Source organism: Drosophila biarmipes, chromosome 3L (assembly GCF_025231255.1).
Source record: "Drosophila biarmipes strain raj3 chromosome 3L, RU_DBia_V1.1, whole genome shotgun sequence".
NCBI lineage: Eukaryota > Metazoa > Arthropoda > Insecta > Diptera > Drosophilidae > Drosophila > Drosophila biarmipes.
Genome location: NC_066613.1, coordinates 2,720,870 through 2,743,048, shown reverse-complemented (window position 1 = coordinate 2,743,048; position 22,179 = coordinate 2,720,870). Strand labels below are relative to the sequence as shown.

Here is a 22,179-nt window from a genome sequence, read left to right as displayed (position 1 = left end):
GTAGTCCGGGTAATCTTCAGGCCCTCCCTGAATAAGTTTCAGCATCCGCTGGTAGCATGTGCATCCCGGCTTGTCCTCCTGGATCATCTGAAGTACTTCCAAAGGCTGTCGAGAAAGTGCATCTGCAACAATGTTCTGGCTCCTGCGTCGATAGGTGACGTCAAACTGGTACTGCTGTAGTTCCAACGCCTTGCGCGCTATGCGGCCGGTGGGATTATCAATCGAGTTGAGCCACTTCAAGGCGAGGTGGTCCGTTATCACCTCGAATCGATAACCTTCCAAGTAGCATCTGAGTTTCCTGATGGCCCATATGATAGCCAGACACTTCTTTTCTGTGGCGGAGTAGTTCTCCTCTGCGGCGATGAGGCGTCTGCTGGCGAATGCGATGACTCGTTCTTCTCCCTGGATTTTCTGCGTTAAAACTGCTCCTAGGCCGATGTCGCTGGCGTCTGTTTGCAACTCGAACTTCTCGTTGAAGTCGGGGCAGGCGAGAACCGGCGCCTCCGCGAGTTTTCTTTTGAGTTCCTCGAACGCAAATTGCTGCTCCTGCTCCCATTGCCATTTCTTTCCATTCTTGAGTAGCAAAGACATGGGCTGCACTACGCTGGCAAATTTGGGTACAAATCTCCTGTACCATGACGCGATCCCTAGACATCTCCTCAACTCCTTGCATGAGGTGGGCGGACTCAGTTGCCGTACTGCCGAAATCTTGTCAGGATCCGTGTGAATTCCCTCCTCACTGATGACGTGTCCCAGGTACACCAGGCTGCGCTTAAAGAAACTGCATTTCTTCGCGTTGAGACGAAGGTTCCCCTTGCGGTACTCCTTTTCTTTCGCTGTTCCCTTTGCGCGTACCATTTTTTCGGGGGTTGTTTTCCTCCTCGATCGCGTGTCCTCTCTCCCTTGCTCCTGTGCGGCGCTGCTCACGCGAGCATTTTTCGTGGTGAATATTTCGTTGCTCTTCCGGTGTGTGTGTGTAGCTGCTGCTGATGCGGAGGAGGAAAGATAAACAGAACCTATCGCTTGGGCTTAGCTAAAATAATTATTGTGTACAAATATAACTACAAATCTTACAATTATTGGCTAAGCTTATATATTATGTGAACTGTACAAAGGGGTTTTTTTTTACAAAGTTATTCGTGAGGGTTTTGTTTTGTTGTTAGCTGCAGTTGTTTTTGCGGCTGGCGATGTTGTAGCTGCTGGCTGCTGTTGTTGTTGGCGACGTCTTTGGGCGTTACTGCTGGCTGCTGATGTTGCTGGCGACGCTGGCTAGTGTTGTTGCTGGCGCTATTTGTGAGGTGTCAAACGACCCCTCACAAGACGCCCAAAAAATCGATTGTAAATAATACAATTATTCTAAAGCTGCATGGTGACCTAAAGTCCGTGTATCGACTGAAACTGGTAGTGCAGCCATAAATACTGTAGTACCAAAACCTGTCACATGTATGATACCTAAAATAGGCGGAAATAAATTTTTGTTTCTCGGCTGAGTCCTGAACTTTCATCTTTTGACATTTCGGACTATATCCGTAACAATGTTCAGATGGATGTTCTAAGGGTTGAACAACTTAATTTTCCATATGCTCGGGAAAAGTCATCATGTTCCCTGTGCTTATTTTGCAACTACATTCTTAGCCAAATTACAGGAACCTGGCTAAAACCAGAAATTCTTAGTTCCCAAATCTTTCGAAGGACACGACATACAGGCTTAATCGTCCGTCCCGACGTGGAGGCGGAGTTTTCATTGGATTTGACTTAGAACTAACATCTGAAGTAATATTGTGCAACAAACTAAACGACATTAAATTTCTGTGTGATACTATCCGTTTCGGGTATTTTTATATACATAAAATGTTTTTATATTCCACCGTCATGCGAATTCCCAATATATGTGAATCATCTGTCTGCTATCCAGTTTATCACATGTAAACATTGAGATAGGGATCAGCTTACAGTTTTAGGTGACTTCAATATACCTAGAGTGACATGGTTCACCGTAGAAACATCGAATATTGTTACCTTCAATGCAGCTTGATATTTCATTGTCTCAAGTAAATCGTGTTCCAAATTTTTTAGGACGACTTTGAATCTATGCTTTGTTTTCAGTTCAGATTGTGTTTTCATAGTTAGAACCTCTGCTATTACTTTACTAGAAGACCCGTACCTCCCAACCCTAGAGCTGACTTTTGACACGGGTACAAAAGTGCATGCACCATCGAAAAAGTCAGCTAAACGCATTCCCTGCTTTCGTAGAGCAAACGTTGCACCTATTAATAATCTTATAGCTTGCTCGGATTTGTCTAATCTGTTCTTATGTACTTACGTTACTGAAGTTGTTAATATATTTTACAATGTATTAAACACACTTTTTGATACATGCGTTCCAAAGCATTGTCCTAAAACTAAAAACCAACATCCGGGCTTATTAAAGAATTGGCACGACTTAAACTCTATAAAAATTTTAGAGATTCCGGTTTGCAAACTATCTTTTCCCGATACCTAAGTGCTCGGTCTGATTTTACCATGCCTAACACCCAGTAGTACAAAAACAATGACCCAGTTTACACTGGATCCAAAACGGTTTTATAGTTTTGTCAACACAAAGTGTAAATCCTCAAGTTTTCCATCATCTCTTTCATTTGTAAATTCGACCGTTAACACTGATCACCTATCCACATCAAGTCTTTCAGATCTGTCTTATTAGTTCAACTTTATTGTTTGTTCTGTTATAAGTGAAAGCTCACTTCTTTTAAATTTACAAAGGGCCAAAACAGTCTACTCTCCAGATCCTGACAGAGTCCCTGGATGTGTGCTCAGATATTGCGCTAAGACTTTGTGTAAACCATTGCAAAACCTCTTTACTTTGTCTTTGTGATATGTGGTTTTAGGAAAAATCAAAAGACTGATGCACACTGATTTTAGTAAGGCGTTTGATTCTGTAAATCACATGATTCTAGGCCGAAAAATGGGTTTCCACACAAATCCCAGCAGCAGATAGCCGGCCGCTCACCAGGTACGCGGCGAATTCGCGTAGTGACGGCTCGGCGAAGAGAGGTTGGAGATTGTGAGAGTTTGGAGATCAAGGACGGAGAACGTGGGAGTTTGGAGAGCAAGGACGGAGAGCGTGGGAGTTTGGAGAGCAAGAGAGTTTAGAGAAAGTGGGAGTTTGGAGACATGGGGTTTGGAGAGCAAGAGAGTTTGGAGAGCAAGAGGGTGCGCAATTCAAGGGAGTTTGGAGACCAAGGATGGAAAAAAAGAGAGCTTCGGTCTTATGAACTTCCAAGGCGAGACCCTTACAAACGATAGCGATTGCATCGTTTGTAGATAGTCCCTTTCGAAAATAATACTGCATCTCAGGCAGGACGTTGGTTCCAACAAGGGCACCTTCTAGCCGGGAGTGGATTATTCTTTCAAAAATTTTACCCACCGTATCCAGCATGCAGAGTGGCCTATACGAAGAAGGCTCCTCCGCTGGCTTGTCTCCCTTTGGTATGAGTACCAACCGCTGAGTTTTTCAGCGACTAGGGAACACACCTTCTGTTAGGCATGCGTTATACATGTCAACATACTCTTTTATGATTGCTTTTATGGCTATTTCTAGTACTTTATTCAGGATTTCATCAGATCCCGGTGCCTTGTCGTCCTTTATTTTCTTCAGAACCTCAAGGACTTCTTCAGGACCTGTGAGCTTTATGCTCCTCGTGTCCACGATCTGTGCTATACGCGGCACACTCTCTTGCTCAGGGAATATTGTTTCAACTATCCTTTTTAGGATGACTGGGCATGTCGGCGATGGTCTACTAAATGCCCGAAGCCGATTTGTGACGAGTTTATATGCGAAGCCCCAAGGGTTAGAGTCTATTTCTTTGCATATATTATTAAAGCACCTGCGTTTGCTTTCTTTTATGGATTTTTCCAGGGCTCGTCTTTTTTCCCTGTAGTATATCTGGAGTGCCCTGAATTCAAATCTGCCTCTTGAGCGTTGGTATGCGCGTCTTGCTCTATGGCATTCTTCTTCTCCTTAATCGGGTTTTCCCCTTCCTCTGCAAAGATGCATCACAGGCTACCTTGATATAATCTGCGATGCGGTTTGCCCTTTCGTCTGCTGATCCGTTTGTAGAGAGGTCCTCGAACAACATCTGCACCATCTCCACGTCTAGCGTTTCTACTTTGCACCCTACCACGGCCTTTGGAACGCGTGGTGGGCCATTTGTGGACTTAATCGTGCAAATTATTGCTGCATTATCACTACCCATATAGGCGTCACTAACCTTCCATTTGAAGCCCGAAGTCCAGCGCTCTAGAGAAAGTCAGTTTTGTTCCAGAGTTCTGCAGTACTAGTTTAAGTGCGGCGAAGCTCTCCAGTAGCGCTCTTTCCCCCGCATTTGTTCGGGGGGAGCCCCACTCCGTAGCTCAGGCGTTAAAGACCCCGGAAATTACGGCAGGGCGATTTTCCCGGGCGTCTTCTGCAATCTCTTCGAGCACAGTTAGTGCCTGGGGGAGGCTAAGGCTTGGCGGCAGGTAACAGCTATAGAAAGCTATACCATTAACATGGGCCCTGGCATAGCAATTTCCGCTTTTTTTTCTTGCTTTTTACTACTATTTGCTAGCCATTCACCGCTGTTTTTATTTCTATATTGCTCGCTTAAAGGTGCCATGTCTACGTTTAGCTCGATGACATTTTGCTCCAGCAGTTGAAGCAGCAATTAGAGCAGTCCTTCTGGGATCTGCAATTCCTTGCTATATGGTTGAACTCCATACACTTAAAGCACTTTTTGGGTGTTATCTTTGACCGGATTCTGCACCATTTCAACCTTCTCCATGAGACGTCTCCCTATGTCGGGCATAACTCTTAGTGTGGCGCCGCCCTTAGTCCTACCACCGCAGATTCTGGCAGTTCAAACTGTGACTTAACCGCACATATGACATCCGTTTTGTCAGTGGTCTCGTCGATGTCCTTCACCTCGATCAGCGTTGTCTCAGTTAGCGCTTTAACGTCGACATTTTTGCCCAGGACCGCTTTCATTTTGGTCTAAAGCTCTGCGGTTTTTGGGTCGGAGACCTTATTTAGGAGGATTAGCAGTTCCCCCTTGGCTGTTCGCCTGACGGCCTGGCTTGACCTAGGTCTTCTAGCTGCGGATCTGCCTTTACCTTTTTATGGATATCCGCGTAGTACCCTCCAGTGGAGGTTGCGATATCTATCGCGTCATTTCGTGGTGGACGTACCTTGGGCTTCTCTGCCTTCCATTCTACTTTTTTTCCATTCCTGTAATGGTTTTGTGGGCTTACTGGTGCTCCCGGTCCCAGCATGTTTGCCCCTATTTACCCCATGGCTAGCTTCGCTTGCAGGCGCGGAATGCTTCGCCTTTTTTGCTGGTATGGCTTTTCCAGTTTTCCCAGTTTCATGTCCCCTGGGTCGCTTGTTATTGCCGCTCGCTAGCACTTCTGCGCAAGTTTTTTTTAGTAGTCATCTTAGCTCTTTCCTGTTCTTCAAGAATGCCTTGCACAGCCGAACTGAACTTCTCTCTGGAGATCATTCTCTCTGATCAACTTCATCGACTATGCCCCGCATAGGGTTTGTGATGGAGCGATTTCCATCCATTAGCTTCTTCAGCTCCCTGGCCTTCGATCCAAGGCCAGTAAGCTGTTTCAGCACATCCCCTTGCTCTTCATCAGCAGCTTTTGGGCTGCCGTTTTCTATTATTGGGGGGTGCCAGGCTGCTTGCCACTGCCAACCTCCCTTTTTTCTGGCGATCTCACCATTACATTGCTTTTTTTTAAAGGGTCAGCTGCCCTGTTGGCCCAGTCAGGTAGACTGGACAGTGGCGCCGCCAGTCCCAAGGTGTTCCTACGTGCTTCAGCACGCACTTATGTGCTTAGCCTGCACCCTGTCCGAAGCTTGCTGCTATGTCACCCGCAGTCCCTTCTGCACACTACAATCAGCTGGTCGCGCAAGCGCTTTTCACCACTAATTTAGTGCTTACGAAACAAAAAGCGCTAGTGGAAAATTTGGCAACAAGTAAACAGACAACAAGTGGAAGACAACAAGTGCGGCTGCGGCACTGCCTGTCCTCTCTGATTTATGTTGCCAATCAGGCCTTTTGCTTGCGGTTGCACTCTGTGCCACGGAGAAGTGCTCGCTGCTCGTCGCTCCGCTGATTTGTTACCCGTACGCAGCGTAAACAAGGTTGCAAATGGATTTGCTGCGACGCCCGCAGAGTTTATGAGCTCCACTTGGCCGTACATCATTTGCTGTTTTGCCGGATTAGCCGCTTACCCGGAATCAAATAGGTCGTGGAGGGGACCACGGAGTCGCATACTCCTCGAGGGAGATAATCCCGAGACGAGTGTGCCCTGACATCTATAAATAAATGCATTTTGCTGCAGCTGCTCATCGGATAATGGCAAATATATAGCCTACTTTTTGGGCTATATATTGCGTGAAAAGGTCCTGGCTAGGTGTTACCTATAAAATATTAAATGCATTTGCAAACGCACAGATATGACGGGGAACCGAGCCCCAAGCCCAGGTCCTTGCCCATAATTCAACGTTTGAGTCGAGATGTTGGGGATAAATTCCCAGGTTGTTCCTAGGTGTCGTCCATGGCCTCCTGGCCACCAGCTGACGTCCAGGTACGTGTCCAGATGCTCCATGCCGGATAGCCGGCTGTTCTTTTGGGGTTTTGCTAAAAACTTGGGAAAATAGAAGGAGCAATTTAAAAACGCGACCGCACTCTCTGCTTTCACAACTCTCTCTCTCTTCTGCTGGGTGTGCGGAAGGGTAGGTGTTGGGAGCGTCGAGCGCTGCCAGCAGGCGGGAAATGCGACCTCAGCCGCAGAGAGGCGAGCGGAGGTCGCAAGATGCTACCTCATCAAACTAACGGGCGAACTAATCGAGGAGAAGCAGCAGTTGTCCGCAGCGGGGACGATTGAGGGAGGCACATACAAGGCTACGATCGACACTGAGGCAACAGCGAGCTTTATAAGCAAGGAACTGGCGGAAGGTTTTTAAGGATTAATGCGAAGGTGGACGAGCTACTCCAAATGGGATGCATAGAGCACTCAACCAGCCCATCGTGATGGTTCGGAAGAAAACGGGCAAGTGGAGACTGTGCGTCGACTTCAGGCAGATCAACCATCTGAGAGACGCACGGTACATAAGGACCTGAAGGACGGTTACTGGCAAATCCCGCTGAAAGAAAGCAGCAGGCAGTACATTGCGTTTATTCCGGCAGCTGAAAGACGCTAATCTGAGGTTGACCCGGAAAAATGCAAGTTTTTCAAGAAGGAGCTGCTATATCTGGCTCATAGAGTGACTAGCGACGGAATAGGCACGGATTCGGGGAAGGTAGCGGCCATCGCCGAACTAGAACCGCCGTCAACAGTTAGAGAGCTCCGACAGTACCTGGGCGTAGCATCATGGTACCGGCGTTTTCTCTCAACGATCTGCTGCGCAAGGGCAATAAGTGGGTGTGGACACAGGAACATCAGTCGGCATTCGAAGAAGAAAATACCGTATTTTGTCCTGCAACCGGACTCGAGTGTTTACCGTTTTGGGCCAATTTTGACCCAGGAAACTGAACGTGGCGAAAATGTGATTTCTTACTCAAGCCGAACGCTCAACGGTGCTGAGAAAAACTACTCCACGACGGAGAAGGAGTGTTTGGCAATAGTCTGGGCGATCCGAAAACTTAAGCCATATCTGGAAGGGTACCACTTCAAGGTGGTAACCGACCACATGTCACTGAAGTTGCTAAACAGCATCGAGAGCCCTTTAGGAAGGATCGCCAGTTGGGCCCTGGAGTTGCAGCAGTATGACTTCGAAATAGCGTACAGGAAGGGAAAACTCAATGTGGTGGCAGATGCATTGTCAAGGCAGCCACTACCAGTAACCATGCAGCTGGTTTTAGGACATGCGCGGAAAGATTAGGACCCAGCCGCAAAAGTACCCGGACTACGTGATGGAGGGAGACACCTTGTACTGGAACATTCCACACAGAGCAGGCAGTGAGGATGTCGCGACGTGGAAGATGCGCGTCCCGTAAGCTCTTCGAGAAACGGTGCTGAAAGAGAACTACGACTTACCGGCAGCTGGCCACGTAGGAAGCCGAAGGACAATAGCACGTCTGGCAGCCCGGTACTACTGGCCAGGCATGCACCGAGACGCTCGAGCCCACGTAAGAGGATTCGAGAGTTGTATCAGATTCAAGCCGAATCAGATGCAGGCGGCTGGGAAAATGCTAACGCAGGTGCCAGAGGAACAATGGGCTACAGTATGCGCAGTCTTCGTCGGACCACTGCCGCGTTCTAAACATGGCAACAAAAGGGTTGTTCAAAACACGGCAACCAAATGCTGCTGCTGCTGAAAGACCGGTTCTCCAAGTGGTCTGAATTGGTGAAACAACAACAAACATAGAACACAAGCGAGCAGCTACAAGCACATACGTTAGACGAAATGAAACAGTAAAATGCGTCACCAGTAATCTGAAAAAAAAGGCACGTGAACAAAACAAAAGAGAGGACCATCCACGTGAGCCAGCTGAAACAACAACAACACAGAACACAAGCGAGGAGCTACAAGCAGATACGTAAGACGAAAAGTAACAGTAAAATTTCAAAGAGTCTCAAAGGATACTACGAAAGGAGGCCAAGGATAACTTCAAGAATCTTCAAAAGACACGAGGAAAAGATACCGAGGATAATTCCAAGGTCGCTCAAAAATACACTGAGGAAAGGGTCCAAGGATAGTTCTATGGATGCTCAAAGGACACGAGGAAAAAGGTCCAAGAATAGCTCCAAGGATGCCCAAAGGATACGAGGAAAAGAACCAGAGGATAATTCCAAGGATGCTCAGGAATACGAGGAAAAGGGTTCAAGGATAGGTCCAAGGATGCCCAAAGGATACGAGGAAAAGAGCCATAGGATAATTCCAAGGATGCTCAGGGATACGAAGGGAAGAGCCCAAGGATAGCTCCAAGGATTCCCAAAGGACACTGTGAAAAGGAGCCCGAGGAGAACTCCAAGGAAACTCAAAAGATACTGAGGAAAGAGCCCAAGGATAACTCCAAGGATCCCAAAAGATGGCAAAGGATAAAGGGTACGAAAGAAGGAGCACAAGGATAACTCCAAGAATGCTCGAGGGATAATGAGGAAAGACGGCAAGGATCACCCCTAGGATTCCTAAAAAGTACTACGGGAAATCTCGAAGGATTCTCTACAAGGCATTACGATAAAATCATATACAGTCCAAGGAACACGTCAAGAATAACGAACGCAGAAAGGAACAAGCCAAGGTCTCCAAATATTCGATTACGACTGGCTGGAAACACGCAGCAGCAGACTGCCGAAGGAAGGGGGAAGTCGGCACAGCTATGAGAGCTGTACCGAAAGAGGCCAAGTATCCCGGGGAAGGGCATAATGCCCAGACGGGGAGATGGGATCGCCGTCCGGAACACAGCTTCAGGAGTCTGAAAGGGCACTCATGGTCAACAACCTGGCAATACAGAACAAGTTGATGAGCACATACAAGGAGTCGGGTGGGAGATTAGAGTACTTACTTAAAGGCGAGGACAAGTTGAAACGCCGGGCTGAGGGGTAAAAAAATACTAAACTCCGACCGACAGGTGTACAGGCATAAACAATAGCAAAATCATTATACAACAGAAAGGAGGCGCCTCGATAGGCGGTCGATTGGCACTGGACGATAAAGCGATCGATGGGCACAAGAAAAATGGAAATATCGGCGAGCAAGTGGCAACGCCGCACCTGCGATATCGATGTCGTAAACAGGCCCTCTGGGTATCGATGGCCGATAAGTATCGGTTCCCAGTGGGAACAGATGGATTGGCGTGGGAAATTTAAAGTTGCTATGCGGAGGACGACCAGCGCTGTGGAAGCATAACAGGGTAAAAGCATCGAGGGAGCAACGAGGGGGCGCCGAGGGAATCGGAACGAGATGCGCCATGACTCAAGGGCTAGGATACACATGGGAACGCCGGAGAGTGGAAGCGCTGATTTTTCTTAAATCTTTCCCGAAGTAAGGGGGGAATGTAAGGAGTTGAATAACTCCACACAAACCCCAGCAGCAGATGGCCGGCCGATCACAAGGTACGCGGCGAATTCGCGTAGTGAAAGAGCGGTAAAGAGCGGTTGGAGAACGGCAGAGTTTGGAGATCAACGACGGAGAACGTGGAGAGCAAGAGAGTTTGGAGAGCTAGGGAGTTTGGAGGACAAGAAAGCTTGGAGACCAAGAGATTTTGAACTTTGCGCCAAGGAAGAAGGTGCCACATCTCGGCAGCGGAGCGGCACACAAGCATGCCATATGCGTCACGGAAATCAGCATCAGGCTGGACATCGGCGAGAAGCAGCGCATGAAGGACAAGAGGGTCAAACTAGGGCCATGGACTTTGGACCCGATGTGGAGAGGGCCGTACGGTTCCCGAAGGGCCTATAAAATCCCGCCAAGCACTGGCAGCAGGATGAATCGATTACGGTCAGTCAGGAGAAGAGTCGAAGCGTTAAGACAAGCAGTCGATCAAATACCAAGAGAACAGAAAACCAACTAAGCAAAGTACAAGAGAGCCACCACAAGGCGAGTCGTCGAAATCAGCGCCGTGGGAGACTACAAAGAGCAAGATTGTCACGTCGAGACATTCGGGATTGGGATTACACGAAATCTCCGAACTGAGGCACAGGTGGCTGAGGTCTAAAGGGGCACCACACGGCTAAGACAAGGCGGTTTGCTCATTCCTGCCGACGAAGTCTTGGAGGGTCTACCAGACCTGGAGCAGTGAAGGCCGTCGAAAATAAATCGGGGTTAAGCCTGTCGAACCCCAATGTACCTCGCCTCAAGCACTACTTTGGCGGGTCCTGGCGTGAGCCCCGTGCGGCAAGTGGAGTTGGGCAGGTCCTGGCGCGATCAGCCAGAAGGGAGAGCGGTCGACCGATACGGTTTTGAGTGGAATTTTTCAGGAGAGCCTACGGTTCCGATTTGTGAAGTCCCGGAGCGGCGCGACGGAACCCCGAGAGTAACGAGCCAGAAAGGAGAGAAGTCCCGGATTGGCGTATGCCCACGAACCCAACACAGAAGTCACGCTACGCACAGCCACCCAGTCAGGAGTAGTTCGCAGGACACCGCCACCAGCAAGCAGGACACCACACCGCAACAGCCACGCAAGGAGAATCAAGCCCGCAGGACAGCAAGCGAAAGGGTGAGGCTAGGGTTGACCGTTCGTTTACACAAGGCGTAGAAGAGAAGTGAAGAGCGAGGCAGGTTCCTGACGTTTTGCCTTGACTGTCCGCACGATCTGAGCGGTCAATCCGGGACAGAGCAAAGGACAGGCGGTCGTGTGTCGAGAGGAGTGAATTCTGTGCTTTCTCTCTGAACTACTGGGCGGTCACGTTTATATAAATTTGGTGGGACGAACACACACAATCTACTGAGCTAGCCGCACGAATCTTGTAGCGAGCAGAAAGCAAACAAATCAGTTCGTTACAAACTGCAAGGGTATACAAACTTCGGCATGCCGAACTTAATTTACCTTCATCATATAAAGAAGGAAAAGGAAGGACTAGAAGGGTTTTTCTTTTCGTGTGTTTTTTTTTCGAACTCCTTACTTCAGCAAACGTTCGAATGTATTTCTTGCGGAAGTTTTAATGCTGGCAAACTCCTGGGAGGCTTCTGGGAAAACAATCGAACAGTACTCTTGGTCTTGAAGGAGTTCTGCTTTCAGAGGTGATACGATTGATTTGTTAAATGGTACCATGCTTTTCTTAGCTGTCCGGCGTGATGTATTGTTCTGTCAAATATAAATGAAGGTATTAAAGGCGTTTAATTTCTGAATACAGTGTCGAACGGGAGTTTTCCTAAGTGTATCCGTTCAAGTGCTATAATTATTATATTTATATTTATTTAAATTTAAAGAGAAAAGAAGTTCGCCCAAGATTTTACGAATTTGGCTTATCTCCACTACATTCTTATACACGCTTCTTTGATTACTTTGTACGTATTTCATATGCAAGTATTGAACAGGGGGAAACAAATTCAGGAAGAATTTGGCAAAAAAAATAGGAATACTAGTGGACAAACCAAACACAGTCGGAAAGTTTCTCGTACTTTAACAAACACAGATGTCATGCGTTCAGATCCATTTTTAACAGGACAGAGACACCTTCATAAAAAAGATAGGTCGAGTTTGCTTACATCTGTCTTCGAATTACTTGATGATGCTTTATAATTTTTGTTTCATTAATGATTTGTTTGTTGATTTTTATTTTAGTTTTTTAAGAAAATGTATGACTACGAAAAATATCTTCCATACCAAAACCATTCCAGGAGAAACTTCATTTTCTGCACACAAAAACAAGTAGTTATGTATATCATGTCGATCAGTAGGCTATTATAAATCAACTTCTAATATATATCCTACATTTCCCTAAACAGAAATATTTTTATAATCGAACAATTCTAATTGATCATTACTTAAAAATGTAAATTCTGAAAGCGGTATGGTCATTACAATCGAACGATTTCCAAACCTTTTTGGCAAAATTGTTATCATCTATACCACAGTTTTCTTCACTGAGAGATTCATAAAAACTATCAATGTCAGGAAGCTGGTTATTGTCAAATTTTTCAAAACTGTCTTATTAATCGTAAGGAAAAACACCTCTCCTACGCATTTGCTTAGATTATTCTCCCTGAATTTTAGTACTCAGAATTTTAAAATCTTTGTCGTCCGTGTAGCTGGATGGTTTCTCTAAACTTGAATTCAAAAATCTAATTGAATAGATGTATCTTATATAATATAATATGTCCGCGTTAGAGCTATATATCCTTCTACTTCAGTAATGAATGAATGTTTCTCATATTTAGATAAGTTATGGAAATACTACAGATCAAACAGGTCGCTTAATTTATATTTCGACCCATGTACGAGTATTTTCCAGAAAATTTCCTTTTCACTGGCACATCAGTTGCTTTCCTGTTCATGGGCGTGGATTGTGCTAGCAGTCGGGTTTTTCTAAAACAAACTCGTAGTTTTTTCCTTGAGTGATTTACAAAATTTTTGTCTATAAAAATACACAAAATTAGAATTTAGTTTTAAAGTGATGAAAAATTCATATCTTGTTTGTTCTACCCTTGCGAGACGTTTCCAACCACATAAAGTATATATATTCTTGATCAGCGTCACTAGACGAGTCGATATAGCCATGTCCGCCTGTCCGTCCGTCTGTCTGTCCGTTTCTGCGCAAACTAGTCTTTCAGTTTTAAAGCTGAAACTTTCCCAAAAGTCTTTTTCTTATTGCAGGTAGTATATAAGTCGGAACCAGCTGGATCGGACAACTATATCTTATAGCTATTGAATATCGGGTAAATTTTTTTTTAAAAATTATATCTTAGCTTGGAAATAACATTTTTTATTTAATTCTGAATTTCGAATAAAATTTTATCAAAATCGGAAGACTATATCATATAGCTGTCATAGGAGCGATCGGAAAATAGGTGGGAAAACAATATAGTTTATTACAAAATTTAAAAAGTAGATTTTTACACAGATTTGCCTTTTTCAATAATTACTGAATGGGTTAAAAAAAAGTTTTGTATCATTCAAACTGCATTTAAAGTACCTTTCGATTAATTCAAAAGTTTTCATGAAGTAAGTTCAAATTATGAGTATATTAAACTTTTGTTTTGTCAGTTGGTTGGCAATATTCAATAGTCTTTAACTTAAAAAAAATGGCATTAAAAACGGTTTTATGTAGGGGTATACTTCCGAGACTGTTTCATTTTCAAAATTATGTAATATTCCCAAACCACAGAGCTCTCCTGTATAAGCCGTCACTTAACTCATGATTTTTACAATATATGTGTATTATTGCAGAAGTCAATCATTCAAAGAGGATGATGGTACTTGGAAAGGTAACGATGACGGAAAAGTTGTAAATAACCAACCGCAAAGAGTCATGGATGATAGAAATGGAATGATGGCACAGGCGGGATATATCGGCAGGTAATATTAAAACTTTTATAAATAACAAAGAAGTTATTAGTTATGATTAGTTTGTTTATAATTATAATAAACAGTTTGTCTATGACCACTTTCCTTATCGCCGATTTAAGGTTTTGATATAAATTTGTAATATGTGATTTAATGTTCAATTGAAAAATTGGCTATTTAAAACTGTTTTTTGAGTTTTTATACGTGTTTTTATTAAATCGTATACATCAAAGATCCTAATTACTATCTAAAGCAAAATCCGTTTCACTAAATTAGGTGTTTAAAAAAAAAAATGTTTTTAAATCAATAAAAAAGAGTTTGAGTGTGATCATTTCGAGCCACCTATCGTCGATACAAAGTTCTGTTTATACATTTTTTATGTGTGCTCACATGTGAAAATTTATCCGCAAGGGCTGTTTGCCATGTATACAGAATATTAATCTTCGGAGAAAATAGTAATACATACAAACTTTAAACTAGTAATTTAAGTAAATTCTGAAACCACAGAAACGATGTCATGAAAGCTCCGGGATGTGCGGGTATGAATCTTTGAAAATGAGCTGCTTAGAATACAAAGTTTCTCATATGCTTTTAATATGACTCCTTTTTAAGAACTTATTTTTTGTTTTTACACGAAACACACATTTCATATAAAGATTTATTGACTTTTGTATGCAGTAAAGTTGAAAAGTTTTTGAAATTTAAATATATCTCAGTTGCAAATTGTTCTGTACATAATTTGTAGGATCCACAGCTTAACTCTCTAGATATTGTACTAATCCGAGATGACAGCGTTCACACCGACAGACAGACATGGATATATCGACACGACTAGTGTTGCTAATCAACACTTCTTTCTACCTATTACATAATCCCCGAACACAATTTAACATTTCTCTCTTCAAGTATCTATCAAATGCAATAAAAATACATATATTTATTAGGATAACGAATGATGCTAGAGAGGACGAAATGGAAGAAAACATGGGTCAAGTAAACACAATGATAGGCAACCTCCGCAATATGGCACTTGATATGGGCTCTGAGCTAGAAAATCAAAACCGTCAAATTGACAGAATTAATCGAAAGGTAAGTTGCAGTTTTAGTTCATTATGTACATTTATGAGTAGGCAATGTACTTAGAGTAATAAAAATGTCATTCTTTGTTCATGAGTAAAAGGGTATACTAGATTTGTCGGAAAGTATATATCGAGAGAATAATGTTTGTTGTATTTTGTAACAAGAATTTATATGAGCTATATTTTTTATTAGTAGAAAAGATTTTACAGAAAGTAATTTGGCCTACTGCGACCGTTTAAGGAGTTTAAGAGCGTGGCTTTGTTGTTTGCCTCTTTACGACAATTTTTGACTTTTTCAAGAGATAGATATTGATAATTAAAAAAATCAATTTACTTTTATACATCCCTAAACTTTGTCATTTTGACACTATCAGCATATTTATAAATATTTTTGACCGATTGTTTTTTACAATTTTAGGCGTGAAAAAAGTAGACAAAAATCCATTGATAAACTAAAAGTGCTTTACGACCAACAATACCTTTCTCTAGCACTGTAATAATAGTTAGAAACGGCAGTTTTGGCAGAATTAGCATATAATTGGCCTTCGCCTCATATCAATGACATTTGAACGCGATTGAAATCAGTGGTGAAGTGCCATAAATATGCTTATGTTCTAGAAGCCATATTTTGTAACTACTGCTTCCTAAGTCGGATTTATATAGGATTCTGGAAAGCTGCGACTAGGTGTTTAATTATAAAAAAATGCATTAAGCAGACAGGCGGGCAAGGCTAGAACGACTTGGATAGCGATACTGTTAAAAATTACATGTGCATGTCGTCATTAATGAAATATGTTTGGTTTTATTAAATCTAAACTAAATAAAAAAATCCTTCTCTTTTTTTTCCAGGGTGAATCTAATGAAGCTAGAATAGCTGTTGCAAATCAAAGGGCCCATCAACTATTAAAATAATGAGACTCTAAGGTGGCGAATAAATATTCATAAACATGAAAACAATTTATATACTCGCATTATTTATTATTTCGATTTGTGCGTGTGCTTACATTTCCTTCATTCATTTTCCTATTTTTAACCCTATATGTGCTCCAAACGATATTAAAAGAATTTGACACTAATTTAAAATGTAAAATAACGTTACAGATAACCTAAGAATGTTTAATTTTATTATTAACAATAGCTATTTCTCTGCGTATCTATTACAGCAATAGTTTACAAAAAAATATCCATTAAACGCTGCTAAGCAATTGATTCCGTTAGTTCTATATCACGAAATCGACACAAACATTTATTCAATGGCAAAGTTTAAAGTTAAAAGTGTCAAATTTCCGACTTTTTCGATTTATATTTTAATATCTTGATTTGTTTCGATACGAATTAAGATATATGAAAGAGTTTGAAAAAAACGACATTTTGCATTTTTAACTTAAAAAGTTTTAAGAAAAAGTGCCATTAAAATAATATGTTATTGACAATTTATTGCTCCTAAGGTCGAAATTAACACTAAACACTTAAATTGTCTTTAATCGTTAGGGCTATCAATCTCATTTAAACCAAAACTTCAAATTCCAGACAATTTCTTGACGAATGACCGAACGCCACGAAACATGATTTGACTTTATCTGTAGTTTATGACTACCTACCAGATAACTTTCCGTCATGTTATAGTTTTGACAAAACCGTTGCTGAAGAATTCAAAATCTACGTTTGAGCACTTTCCGAGCTTTCGTTGTCATAAAAAGCAATTTACCGGATTTGTTAGTTACTAGTCATTTTAATAAGCTCCTATATTAGTTGGACCCTCACACAAACATGACATTGATAGCCCCAGAAACGGATAAAACTCAAGTGAAAGAAATTGACTAAGCAAAGAAGTGATGTATTTGGTACTTTGACTATGATTTCCGAAAACTATTTTGTGAAGGATTGTTTTCTGGTTTTGGTTCGTAGATTTTTAAGTTTTTTTTTTTAAATTTTTTTGTCGACCTATCATCACGATTACAAATACTTAATTTAGTATAATAGGTTATTAAAAACAAATCCAAAAATTATAATTTTTGAACTAAACATTAACTTTTATGTATGTATAGCATTTTAAAATAGATCAAAATTAAAATCAATATAAAGTGTGTGTTATGTAAGTAGAATAGAGGGGAGTAGTTATCACATAAACTGTTTCTTAATTATGTTAGTTTAAATTTATATTATTGAATGAATGTCATTGCCTTAAGCAATAATTACACAGCTTATCGCGTGAACTCGCCCTAATTGTATAATATCTGTAATTTCTCAAATATAACTGTTTGATTGACATATAAACATATGGTGGTCTTCGATGCATCGGATACACCCGATGCCCTTTAGGTCAAATCTGTATAGGCATTTCATTCTTTGTTCTATTATATAAGTGAGAAACAGTGCAAGTTGTTGAAATTATTATATTGTATAGGCACAATCTATATTTATTTTTCTTTATGTTATCAGTTACAAAAATTTATCAATTTATTAAAAGTAAAAGCACAAGAAGTTATTATGAACAAAAATTTTCTCCTAATATCCTTTAAATCAAAAGCATACAAGTACCAAATAAACCTAAACATGCATTGCTGGCTCTAGTAACATTTTTTGCTCACTTTAAAATGTTATTAATTCCTTCTTTTGTGTGTTAGGAGGTATTTTTAATTAATAATATAAATAAATTATAATATTTAAATGAATTTAAATAAATTATTGGTCTATGCAAAATATTTTTTATTTATTATGCTTGGCTGTTGGGTTTTGAAGTGGAAAAGGTCGTAAGATTTCGCCACAAATAAATACAGGACAAATTTTCACTAAAGGTTCGTTATTAAATGCGCATGTTATATTTTTACATCTCACCAAAATTTTAAATTGCAGTCTATTTAAACTCAATTTAAACGACAAAGTAACTTAACGTTCTTCTGTGATTTACTTCTGGTCATTTATAATTTTTGCTATACTGTGAGGACGTCGTACAACGGATTCACAGGAGCTCTAATCGGATACATTGTCACCTCGGTAATTAATATATTGGTAATAGTGCGACTATACTCTCCTCGTGACATATTTCGGCTCGGCCATGTCTGCTCGTTAATGGTAGCCAGGCGGCTAGAAGACTGCTTCTGGAACTAAATCACTGAAGTTTAAGATGATAGAACATATGACGAGGGATGCGTATTTGAACAGGAGCCGACTCCGGTTGACCGGTCGACCTTCCAACTTTAAATGTGCTTCCCGTGGAACGCTATGCCCTGGTGAGCTATACTCTTCCAGCATACTCGTGGGACCAAAACCTGTACAAGAAAACAAACAACAAAACAAAAATAATGCGGGACTCCATGAAAATACCCAGCAAAAGGGAAAAGAGTTCTCCAAAATCTGTAGCGATAAAGCGCCCTTAAAATACCACGAATGTAAGTTGTTGGGTAAAAGTGTGGTTCCCTTCGGTATCGAAAAGGGTTTCCCAAACTTGCCATAAGTACGGACTTCGGCAAATGAGAGAGATGTGGTTAGTACTCCGTCTTCGATGGTCATCGGTAGATCAAAAGGTCCTGGAGCAGTATTGAAACCACCCTTCAAAAAGGAAATGCTTAAAACAAGGCATGTTAGAAACATACTGGTATCAGGACTGACAGAAAAAACAGAGGTAGAGTCTGATTTTCTATAGTCTGAAACCCAAATCTGCCCAAATCCGATTGTCAAATTGTGAAGATATGATTATCCTATCCATAAACAAAAATTCCAGGAAGTTAATTAAGGTAGCTGATGGCCGCGTAAAGATAGGGTTAACCGCGGAAACGGACGGGATTCAAAATAAACTATTCACTTTCAAAAACACATTGTTTTTGTTTTTGCTTAAAACGGTTTTAATAAACGCTTTTAATATTCTATCTACATTTGTTACGCTATTATACCGTTCGCTTCGTGAGTAATTTTTTTTAAAACTCGGAAAAATCATAAATCCTTTTCCAGTTCTAATATTCTGTTCTGGTTTATCGTGAAGTTGATTTTCAGGGCGCATTAACTGAATTTGTGCTCTTGCAGAGGATGTGCTCTTAGGTTTAAAATTTGTTATTTCAACATTCACCTTGGTACAGTGGTCTAAATACAAAAATGATGCACACTTTGGTCTGTTCCGTTAAAAAGGCCATTACCTTATCAGAACTTATTATGACCTGATTAAGTCCGGTGATCCTAACCTACAAAAATTTTCCTAGTAAGTACGTGAAGGAAGGATGTGAAGTTTTTGTTGCCGTGGATTTATTAAGTAATTTTGGATTATAAAAAAAATTAAAACAAGGAATACTAAATCACTTGATATATATATGTTTTTTAATATTTTGAAATAGTATGGACCACGGTAAGTTTGACTTGCTTCGAGGAGAACAGACATGTTTACCCATGCGTCTACGAAATGAATCAAACTTGTATTACTTCCTTTTTTTGGAGCTAGCACTAAACCACTCATTATTTTGTTAACACACTTTATTAAACTATAGTATCGAATATATAAGATTGTGGTCACTGCCTCTAGAAACCTGCCAAGATAAAAAACAATGACGTCAGAGCCAAACAATGACAAATGTAATTATGCATGTGTGTGTGTGTTATGAAAATTTGCGCTTACCGATTATTTTTTATTGTTCATTCTTGATTTAACATCGAAATACTCGAATTTTTCTCTGTATGTAAACAAGTTAAGTCAAGCTTACAAAGTCAAGGGATAAAAGAAACTTTTAAATCAGCGGAGACTTTTGACGACCAACTTTTCATTTGGTGAAACTTTGTAGTAATTTTTGTTCTTAAATTTTAAATTTTTTATAAAAAAAAAAAAAAAATCGATGCCATCGATATCAAATACCCGTTTGTCAGCCAAGAAAGCGAAGCAACTTTTTAACGACGCCACCTAACGGCGATTACATTACGTATACGTTTTTAATGAATGACAAGATATTGATAATCAAAAAAAATTGTTTAGCTATATCAATTTTTTTTTTAAATTTTCAAAACTGTGGTCCAAAGACAGTTTTAGAGAAAGCATATGAGCGTTTGTGAGCGTAAGCGTAGGCGTGGTACCCTGTACTTATTTGATTTAATCGATCTTATTAACACGTATGATGATTATTAAGTGGAAATATAAATTTATATTTTTTAAGGATATATATAATGCCAAAAATGTGACATCTAGAAATCTCCGGAACAAATATCAAAAACTAAGTTTAACAAAAAAATTTTTTTTGGGAAAAAGGGGCGACTTTTTTCTGCCTAAAACTTTTTAATTTATTGTTTGTATGATATGTAAAACGTAACAAAACCATCTTTTTCAAAATCAAAAATGTGGACGATAGACAGGTTTTACAGCCAGCGTGTGGGCGTTATTGAGGGCATGGTACTGTGCTAAAATTTCTTCCGCTGTTCCAAAACCTCAAGAGTCTGCATGCCAAATCCGATTTTTTAGGCTTTACAGGTTCCGAGATTTCAACGTTCATACGGACGGACAGACAGACGGACCATAGCTAAATCGACTTGGCTACTGATCCGGATCGTCCAAGGTGAAATCACGAGTTTCACTTGTGAAATCACTTGCAAGTCACTTGCAACTTTCTGGTTTTTATATTTACAATTTGATATTATCTTTGTGAATAATTATATTTCTACTGTTGATTATTATTTTTAGATACATTTTTTCTAAACCACTTCCTTTTTATATCTAGTTTTAAGTTTATTTCTTTTTCCGTGTTTCTTTACAGAAACTACCTGTCCTACATGATATTGTTTTTCTTTTCTGTTATCAATATGTGTTTATAAAATTTTCTATTGTGTATTTTTTTTTTTGGTTCGTTGATGAATGAATGCTCGGGTTATATTCTTGAATCCCGCTCCGCCAATGAAGAAGATAAATTTATCGTTTAAATTTTTCCGAGCTCGAAGGAGGTTTTTCTTGATCCCCAATTTGCTTAGGAGCTAAGAGGTCTAAATCTCGTAGCGGCGCTGCCAACAGCGGCAGCGGAGAGACGGCCTATGTATTCTTAAGTATATAGTTATGCTCACTTAGTCTGGAGCGCGGAGGTAAATGCACATACATGAGGTCCGCTCGTGTTGCAATTATGCTGACGCTTGCACTTTTAGCCTGCGGGCCAAGGCACAGCGAGCGGTTCGTATTTCGGGCACTTAGGTTGATGACCGAGACCCTGAATTGTATAAACACTGCGACAAAGTGTTAAAGTGCGTGCCCCTTTTAGTACTCTTGGTACAGTGGGTGGTCGATACATATATTTTATATGTATCGGAATAGTCGTTTAAATTAAATTCTTCTTAATGAATCGAGCTAATTCTGTCAATGTAGAATGTGCCCTTTCAACTTGTTCGTTTGAGGTACTGTGCCTCAGGTCTGCGTAATGTAAAGTTAAACCACACCTTAGTGCAAAAGATTTATATTGGGCCGAGGTAATGCTCGGTTCATTATCGGTCATTATTACTTTGGAAATTGTTGAAGAAACTCAATAACTTTGTTTTCGATATTTAATTTATTTTGCATTTATTTTACTACTACAAATTTTGAATAAGCGTCAAGGCAAGTTATAAAAGTGAGACTTTGCGCGTAACATACTCGTATGTTAATGTGATCATTTTCGCCTTCTTTACTTGGGATTGGGGCTTCTCCAATTGAAATTTTAATTGGATGTCCGTTATATTTGTTTTCATTGAAAATTTTACAATTTTTTATATATTCTTTTAGTTTTGTGAGTAAGTTTGGCCAATAATACAATCTAATGATTTTTTTATAATTTTTTCCCTGTGTGCTCCACAATGTGTTTCTTCGATTATAAGTTCTCTGCCTTCAGAATTTCGCACATCTTGGACAAATATTCTTGTACAAAAAAATTTATTTATTAAGTTTTCTTTAAATGTTTTTTTAATTCTATAAAAGACCTCTAAAGTAGAATGAACACCTACTTTTTCATTAGGGGGAATGTATTCTCTTAAGATTCATATCAATTTTTCGGGAGTGTCACATTCTAATATATGTCTGGTATTTTCCCCATTGCTAATAGCAATTGTTTCTTAAACTGGTATAAGGGTTAACGTTTTCTTGTATAACATTCTCAAAACTACTCCGT

At 40.7% G+C, this 22,179-nt stretch overlaps 1 protein-coding gene across 6 annotated transcripts in view; it reads left to right on the top strand.

Moving 5' to 3' along the window:
* LOC108027473 (synaptosomal-associated protein 25) overlaps positions 1-17,784 on the top strand; it is a 299,679-nt gene extending 281,895 nt beyond the window's left edge. For all 6 annotated transcript variants that reach the window (XM_050886294.1, XM_050886293.1, XM_050886295.1 and 3 more), the window contains 3 exons: positions 13,884-14,012; positions 14,945-15,089; positions 15,929-17,784. In XM_050886294.1, coding sequence (XP_050742251.1) covers positions 13,884-14,012; positions 14,945-15,089; positions 15,929-15,991 — 337 coding nt within the window. In that variant the 3' untranslated portion in view covers positions 15,992-17,784. The remainder of the gene's footprint in view (positions 1-13,883; positions 14,013-14,944; positions 15,090-15,928) is intronic.
* Positions 17,785-22,179: the final 4,395 nt, after the last annotated feature.